Source organism: Mustela nigripes, chromosome 6, assembly GCF_022355385.1.
Source record: "Mustela nigripes isolate SB6536 chromosome 6, MUSNIG.SB6536, whole genome shotgun sequence".
Lineage (NCBI taxonomy): Eukaryota > Metazoa > Chordata > Mammalia > Carnivora > Mustelidae > Mustela > Mustela nigripes.
Genome location: NC_081562.1, coordinates 123,613,458 through 123,622,358, shown reverse-complemented (window position 1 = coordinate 123,622,358; position 8,901 = coordinate 123,613,458). Strand labels below are relative to the sequence as shown.

At 36.8% G+C, this 8,901-nt stretch overlaps 1 protein-coding gene across 10 annotated transcripts in view; it reads left to right on the top strand.

Annotated features, from left to right (window-relative positions):
• Positions 1–8,901, top strand: part of ACBD5 (acyl-CoA binding domain containing 5) — a 94,250-nt gene that overhangs the window by 8,753 nt on the left and 76,596 nt on the right. For 7 of the 10 annotated variants that reach the window (XM_059404131.1, XM_059404130.1, XM_059404126.1 and 4 more), the window contains exons 4-6: positions 542–614; positions 7,385–7,499; positions 7,598–7,630. In XM_059404131.1, the coding sequence (XP_059260114.1) occupies positions 542–614; positions 7,385–7,499; positions 7,598–7,630 (221 nt within the window). The remainder of the gene's footprint in view (positions 1–541; positions 615–7,384; positions 7,500–7,597; positions 7,631–8,901) is intronic. The other 3 variants (XM_059404128.1, XM_059404127.1, XM_059404134.1) reach the window with 1 other exon arrangement.

Genomic DNA, 8,901 nt, shown 5'->3' with positions numbered 1-8,901 from the left:
GGAGGAAGCAGGCTCCCTGCCGAGCAGAGAGCCCGATGCGGGACTTGATCCCAGGACCCTGAGATCATGACCTGAGCCGAAGGCAGCGGCCCAACCCACTGAGCCACCCAGGCACCCTGATTACTAGTTTTAAATACTGTTTAATTTGACAGCTTATTTACTTTAATACTTTTAAGATGATATATTTAAAGTGATCCTTTGAGAGCATTTTTTTTTTCAATATTTTTATTTATTTATTTGACAGAGATCACAAGTAGGCAGAGAGGCAGGCAGAAAGAGAAGAAGGGAAGCAGGCTCCTTGCTGAGCAGAGAGCCGGATGCGGGGCTTGATGCCAGGACCCTGAGATCATGACCTGAGCCAAAGGCAGACGCTTTAACCCACTGAGCCACCCAGGTGCCCCAAGAGAGCATAATATTTTTGTGTAGGCTTTAAGAAGAGAGACTGTTTTAAATTAATGACCCTATAGCATTTTGACATAATGTTGTATTCTGGGCAATTGGAAAACGTGTCTTTTTGTTACTTGGATATTCTCATTTCTAGGGATGCTTGGAATTCATTGGGTGATATGACCAAAGAGGAAGCCATGATTGCATATGTTGAAGAAATGAAAAAGGTAAGGAAATCATTCACAGCAGAAAATGAAAATATTTCATGGGACACCTGGGTGGCTTAGTCAGTTAAGTGTCTGATTCTTGGTCTCCGCTCAGATCTTGATTTCAGGGTTATGAGATTAAAAAAAGAAGGAAAATGAAAATATTCAGAGCAGCTCTAATTTAATTTGTTATCAAGCAAATTAGCAAACAAAGAGATTATAATATATTAGAATATAAGATCTGTGTTATTGAATTTATTAGGATTTTATCTGTCTCCTAAATGTTCATCTTAAGGTAACTGTTTTTTCTTTGAGATCACATTGTAATGATGTGGTTTGTTTTTTTGTTTTTTTTTTTTTTCATTTTCCCTGTCTTTCTCCATAGTGAACTTCTTCAGAAAGTTGTAGAAATAGGAATTCCTTGAAATATTGAAGTCCCTTTCTCAGGAATCTGGGAAGTACCTTGGCTGTCTTGAGAACATTTCTGCTTTGGAACTTTTTATTTAGGAGAAACAGTTAACAACCCTGGCCATCAGTGTTCTCATCAAGTTTGACCCACAAATTGAGATATTCCTGTCATGGGACTTTTTTTTTTTTGGTCATGGGACTTCTTAGTAACAAGCATTTTGCTGTGAATGCAGAGATCTCAGAAGCAGAGTAAGATAAGGATGCTTTTAATTTCTCTGGTAGTTAGTAAGGAGGGCATTCCTTTCACTAGCTCTTTTAAGTCCATTCAAGGGATTGTTTTGAGGAGCAAATTTCTGAAGAAATCTTGGATTTTAAAGAACTCTTAGTATCTTTTTATATCTTTTATATTTTGGAACTGGATCAGAAATTGTGAAATTTAGGTCCGTTTGGTAATCTTTTATTTTTTTTTTTTTAAAGATTTATTTATTTATTTATTTGACAGAGATCACAAGTAGGCAGAGAGGCAGGCAGACAGAGGGGGGAGCAGGCTCCCTGCTGAGCAGAGAGTCTGATGTGGGGCTCGATCCCAGAACCCTGGGATCATGACCTGAGCCGAAGGCAGAGGCTTTAACCCACTGAGCTACCCAGGCGCCCCTCCGTTTGGTAATTTTATATAAATTATCTGTGAACATAAAGAAAAATCTGTGAAAAGGAATAGTTCTTTTGCCAGATTGTTTCACAGTGTTCATTTCTAGAAGTAATTTCTGTTTAGTCAGTTGAGATTCATTTATTTTGTTTTATTTTGGTATCTCCTATACTGTTCAAAGTTGTGCCCTTTGTTAAATTTTCGCAGTTTTTATTTAGTGGGCCTAGTTCATCTATGACATAAGTCAGAATTTAGTCCTTTTGGCTTTTAACTATATCAGTAGCACAACAAGAAAGGAGCCTTTCAAAAGCAGAGAAAATCTAAAGCCTTTTTAGTTTGGTAACTATTCCTTTTCTTTCTTTTAAATATCATTCTAATTTTTAAGACACACTTCCATCATGTAAAGTTGAATTGACCCATTAGGTGAAATTTACCCATTTTCCCTATTGATTAATTAATGATGTAGCCACAGTTTAAAGTGGGAAGGAGATGGATTTAAACTAACTTGCTGCCTTTTAGCTGTCTTAAGATACTTCTACTGTACCTGTAGATTCTATAACTACCTCTCTGAAAGACTAAACTATTTCCAATCAGACTTTTAAAATTTCATTTTTCATCTCGTGAATATAATAAAATTTATAGGAACCTTTTAGAGATAAATCTAACACTGTTAGGATTGAAAATTTGATTAGTTTTTGAAAATAGTTTTAGAGATTTGCCTTCTGGATATCAGCAGATAAAATTATATGCTTTTAAGTGATGATGTGGCAGCAGGTGCGAGGTACCTGACTGGCTCAGTTGGTAGAGTTCTATACTCTACCAACTGAGGTTGGTAGAGTATATCACAGGGTTGTGAGTTTGAGCCCCAAGTTGGATATTTCTTAAAAATATATCTATATATTAAATAATGGTGTTTGGTAGTATATTGTCCCAAAGATTTGATTACTGAATTTGGGAGATTTTTTTTAAAAGATTTTATTTACTTATTTGAGAGAGAGAGAGGCAGAGGGAGAGGGAGAAGCAGTCTCCTCGCTGAGCAGGGTGCCTGATGCTGGACTAGATCCTGGGATCCTGACATCATGACCTGAGCTGAAGGCAGGCAGATATTTAACCAGTTGAGCCACCCAGGCTCCCTGAGACTTTTTCTAATTACAGTAGTTCACTAACTGAACCATTTGTTAAATTATATTTGTAAATATAGTTCATTGTGCTATTGCCCTTTAGAATTACTCTTTTAGTATAAATCTCATTCTGTGCTTTTGCATTCAAATGTTTAAGGAATTACCAGTTTATTAAATCTTACAATAGATAATGTTCTCTGGAAAATTGCTTTTTGTAATTTATAAACTATCCAGTAAAATATCACTGAAAAAGTTGCTGGAATCAAAAATTAGAATAATTTTTAAAAATATTTTATTTATTTATTTGACAGACTGAGATCACAAGTAGGCAGAGAAGCAGGCAGAGAGAGAGGAGGAAGCAGGCTCCCCGCTGAGCAGAGAGCCCGATGTGGGGCTCAATCCCAGACTACGGGATCATGACCTGAGCCAAAGGCATAATTCTTTAAATAAAGTTAATTTTGATTCAAAACCAAAACATAATATAAAATTCTATTTTCTGTACAATTTTACAGGCTAACTCTTTTTTTGTTTTAAAGATTTTATTTTTAAGAATCTCTACACCCAGTGTGGGGCTCGAACTTAAAACCCCAAGATTAAGCGTCGCATGTTCTACTGACTGAGCCAGCCAGCCGCCCCCCAAGTTATATAGGCTTTCTAAATGAGGATTCCTGGAGAATTAACCAGAACTTGAATAATATGCATTATGTCTGTTAGATTTATGGAGAGGTCAGTGTACTCAACTCCGGCTACACATTGGAATCACTAGGGGAAACTTGTTAAAAAAAAAAAAAAAAAAAAAAAAAAGCTAGTAAAACGCCAAACTAATTATTTCAGGGTTTTTTTTTTTTTTTTTAAGATTTTATTTATTTGTCAGAGAGAGCAAGCGAGAGCGAGCACAGGCAGACAGAGTGGAAGGCAGAGTCAGACGGAGAAGCAGGCTCCCTGCGGAGCAAGGAGCCCGATATGGGAATCGATCCCAGGATCGCTGGGATCATGACCTGAGCCGAAGGCAGCTGCTTAACCAACTGAGCCACCCAGGCGTCCCTATTTCAGGATTTCTAAGAGGACGGGATAATGACTGTAGTAGAGGGAGGATTAGAACAGACTCTCATAAAGGATGGAACCTTTAAGTTACCATGGCTGAGGGTCTGGTCCAGAACATTGGCTTTCTCTTTTTAAGGCTTGACTGATGATAATCGTCTTCTGGAAATGTAGAGAAAAGCCAGAATGCCAATTTTTTTTTCCTCAGAACGCTAATTCCTTAGCTTACAGTGGGTGTTCTACTCTTCTAGTGCACAGCAGGCTCAGAATTAAGATGTAGGACACCCTTCAAAATGTCAGAGGCACTTGGGAAACTGTAAGATTGTCTATAGAACAGCATAGGACGCTGAGATTTGGGTGACATTAAGAGATGTGTTCTGGATGCCTGGGTGGCTTCTCAGTAAGGCATCTGCCTTTGGCTCAGGTCCTGGAATCGAGTCCCACATTGGGCTTCTTGCTCAGCCAGGAGCGTGCTTCTCCCTCTGCCTGCTGCTCCCCCCTGCTTGTGTCCTCTCTCTCTGACAAATAAATAAAATCTTTAAAAAAAAGATGTGTTCATCTGACCAAAACAAAACAAAACAAAACCAAGGAATTTAATCTTTGCTTTATAATACTGTGTATCTGTACCTTTGACAGGATATTTTCATCAGACGGAATTGATATTTCTTACCAAGGAAATGTGCTGGAGAAACCTAGAAAAATTATTGTACTTTGGATGCTGCTTTGAGAGTCCTTGTAGCTCACCAGTCTTCATTTGGATAGGTTACAGTCCAGTTGATTTGATTTAGTTCACTTACATTGTAAATAAAATCTTTGTGGTTAAGGAGTAGTTACCTAGACTGAGATTTACCTGGCTCTGCTGGTCTTTCTGTGTCTTTGTCTCTGCTGATGATCTCGTGTGTGTGTGTGCACACGCACGCACGCCCAACCACCTGCATACCATTTCTTTGATTTCAGCATTGGAGTGAAGGAGAGAATTTTGCAGAAGGTCATTCTTCTTGGGTTTTGTATTTTTAAAGTTTCTTCTTCAGAGAGTAATCTCTTAAATTCTGGGTGTATCTTGCTGTGACCATTATGTGTCCCAACTGTATTGACTACTGAAATTCTAGCTTATTGAAAGAAAAATTACTCTGCTTAGATTTGCTTAGAAATGCACACACTACATTTATTTATTTAGCTAATTAGTTCTGCTCTTTGGAATCCATAATTCAGTCCATTACCTATGCGATATGAGAAACCGAAGCATTTGAATAGCCCTACTTAGGACAAATTAGAGCGACTTTTTGGGAGTGACTTGACATTGAGAGATAACTAAAAGAGATCTGGTTTGAAAGAGGAATCAAAGAAGGTGTTAGTTGGGGTCAGTCAAGATGGAATGTATGGTTGGCTAACTAGATTCTGTTAAGTCTTTACATACGTACACTATCTCAGTACAGGATAGGGTAAAGGGTGCTGACCTGTGTTTGAATTATATCTCTGCCATGTAGTAACTGTGACTTTGGTCACGTCAAAGTAAACATCACCAAAAATAAATAAATAAATAGAAAAACAACTAAAGAAATAAATAAACATTGCCTAATAGTTTCAATTTTTGTGTCAAATCTAATTCTTAGAATTATTGTTGTAATCCATACATATTACAGATCATGTTTATATAATAAGCTATAAAAATGCCCTCCCTAATGGCCCCAGCCTTGCAATAACAAGTACTTCCTTCTAAAAAAGACATTTTATGGTTAAAACAATTTTTTGCCCTGCTATCCATTGAGAGGAGCAGCAATTAGATAATTTACAATGAGCTCTAAAATTGTAATCACTACCACCAGTTATTTTTAGCATAGTTCATTCTGTATGATCTCTCAACACACCCCCGCCTTGTTTATTAAATTCCTTGTATGTACTAGACACTGGAAATACAGAAGTGGTCAAAACAGATGAAGGCCTTGTTCCACTGAGCTTACATAGTGTTGCAAAAGATAGGCAGTAAGCAAACAATAAAGCAGGGAGAGTGACTAAGTCTGAGGTTCTTAATTTTAAAGATGTAAGTGGCCACTTTAAACTGTGTAGAAGCTGAAAAATATGCAAAAATGATAGAGGATTTTGATTGCTTAAAGTAATAAATGTGTTCACCTTAGTGATAGAAGTAATATATGTAAATGAAAAAAATCCAAACATCAAAAAAGTATAAAACGAAAAGTGAATCTTCTCCATTCCCTCCATTTTAATTGTTTAAGTGATAATTATTTTTAGTTCTATTTTGCAGATTGAGGAAACACATTTATTTATTTATTTATTTATTATTTATTTTTGAGGAAACACATTTATGTATTTATATCTATATCTTCTCATTTAAAAAGAGAAAAAAACCAGTAATGGCATCATACTGTTACTGTTTGCTAACTACTTTTTTGCCTGTAAAAAAAAATTCAGATGTTTTCCCTATCAGCACACACAAAGCTAACCTTAAATATCTGCAGAGTATGTTCTGTATGGAAATATTTCCTTTTATCTCTTACCAGTTGGTTGCTACTTATATAGTATGCCTTTTCAGTTAATTTACCTTGCTCTTTAGGGACGCCTGGGTGGCTCAGTTGGTTAAGCAGCTGCCTTCGGCTCAGGTCATGATCCCAGCGTCCTGGGATCGAGTCCCACATCGGGCTCCTTGCTCCACGGGGAGTCTGCTTCTCCCTCTGACTTTGCCTTCCACTCTGTCTGCCTGTGCCCGCTCTCCCTCTGAAAAATAAATAAATAAAATCTTGAAAAAAAAAATAATAATTTACCTTGCTCTTTAAATTTGGTGATTCTAAATTGGCCCATAGGTGTGAAGGTGTCTGAAAGTGATGACTACCTTAAAGTATAGACAGAATAATATTACTCTAACCCCAGAATTTTCTATTGTATTTAACATTAGTGCCCTCAGTTTTTAATGTACAATTTATAGGTGATTGGGTAAAATTTCAAAAGGAGCTTATGTGAAACAGACTTCAAAATTAAGACACTTAAAAAAAAAAGATTTTATTTATTTATTTGACAGAGGGAGGGGGAACACAGCAGGGGAGTGGGAGAGGGAGAAACAGGCTTCTTGCCAAGCAGGGAGCCCGATGAGGGACCCGATCCCAGGACTCTGGGATCATGACTTGAGCCAGCCAGGCGCCCCAAGGCACTTTTAAATCTTTAATATACATTATACTTTTCTAGGAGAATATACACTTTAAGTATGTAATTAATACAGATACTTTGGAGAATCTATAAATGAATATCAAATCTCAAAAATATTATTGGGGCGCCTGGGTGGCTCAGTGGGTTAAGCCTCTGCCTTCGGCCCAGGTCATGATCCCAGGGTCCTGGGATCGAGCCCCACATCGGGCTCTCTCCTTGGCGGGGAGCCTGCTTCTCCCTCTCTCTCTGCCTGCCTCTCTGCCTACTTGTGACCTCTCTGTCTCTCTCTGTCAAATAAACAAATAAAATCTTTAAAAAAAATTATTAAATAAATTGTAAATATTATATTATGTGGTACTAGTGTAGATCCAATTAGTAGTTTATGATTTCACAAGATTTGTTTCTTTTGATTACAGATTCTTGAAACTATGCCGATGACTGAGAAAGTTGAAGAGTTGCTACATGTCATAGGCCCATTTTATGAAATCGTAGAAGACAAAAAGAGTGGCAAAACTTCTGATTTAACCTCAGGTTGGACTGTCTTACCTTGTTTTTAATCCAGCAACTGATCTATCGTGTATGCATTAATATTTGTATGTCTAATTTGTTTTTTTACTTTCACATGCCAGTCCGACTGGAGAAAATCTCTAAATACTTAGAAGGTAGGAAAAATGACATCCACTTAAACATTTTGTTTAAAATTTACATGCCAAAAGGGTTTTGCCCAAATATAATCCTCAAGAGTTTTTATTCCAAGCAAATACATTGCATAAAATTCAAAAATATTATAAATGCTGAAGTTTTAACCCTTCAGTTATTAAAATATGACAGGTGGCTCACTGAGTATATACAAAATTATAACAGAATTCATGATTTTATTTTGATAGATCAGACTTTCTGGTTCACTTTCTGAATTACATTAACAGTGCCATGGCTGAAATGATATTTTTTTTTTTTTAAAGTCATTTTTTTGAAAGATTTTATTTATTTATTTGACAGACAGAGATCACAAGTAGGCAGAGAGGCAGGCAGAGAGAGAGAGGAGGAGGAAGCAGGTTCCCTGCCGAGCAGAGAGCCTGATGTGGGGCTTGATCCCAGGACCCTGAGATCATGACCTGAGCTGAAGGCAGAGGCTTTAAGCCACTGAGCCACCCAGGCGCCCCTGAAATGATTTTTAATAAGGATATGTTTATAGTATGGTTTAACTATATAGTGTAGCAACCTAAAACAAGAAATCAGTGAATTCACTTAGCTTGGTCTTTTTTTTTTTTTTTTTTTGGATTTTGATTTTGTGTTCTCAGGAAAGAATTGAAAGGTTTATTTTTTTACATATGAGCAGGAGTTGAATAATAGGCAAATTTCCTGGCTTTAACTATAAACATTTGCTCTTTAATTTTTTTTTTTTTTAAGAAAGCAGAGTGAAATGAGCCTGTAAGAATTACTTCAAATGAAAATTATATATGTTTTATTTTCTTGGCATCCCTATTTACAAAGTATCTTTTACTAATTGATAGAAATTAGAGGTTTCAGAACTGTTACCTTCCCTGAGGTCTGCAGTTTGTGTCTGCGATAGAAGGCCCACTGAGCGTAACACTCATATAACCACACCCCCATCACTGATCTGCTTGTAGGAACCAAATTTTAACAAATAATTTTCCATATGAGTCATGCTAGTCAATGCAGAAAAAATATCATGTCCTCTACGTGAAGCATGTTTCCAGGATTCAGAGGGGAATAAATCTGGACCTGTTTTTTGTCGTATTTAAGCTGGCTGGAGGCAAATGTTTAAACAACTAATTATAAAGACAAGGAAGAGTGAATAACGATAATAAAGGCTCAGGTTCATAATCCCTAAGCTATAATTTAAAAGTTCAAAAAGCTTGATGCCAAAACCATAAGATACCTAGGAATAAACCTAACCAAAGAGACACAG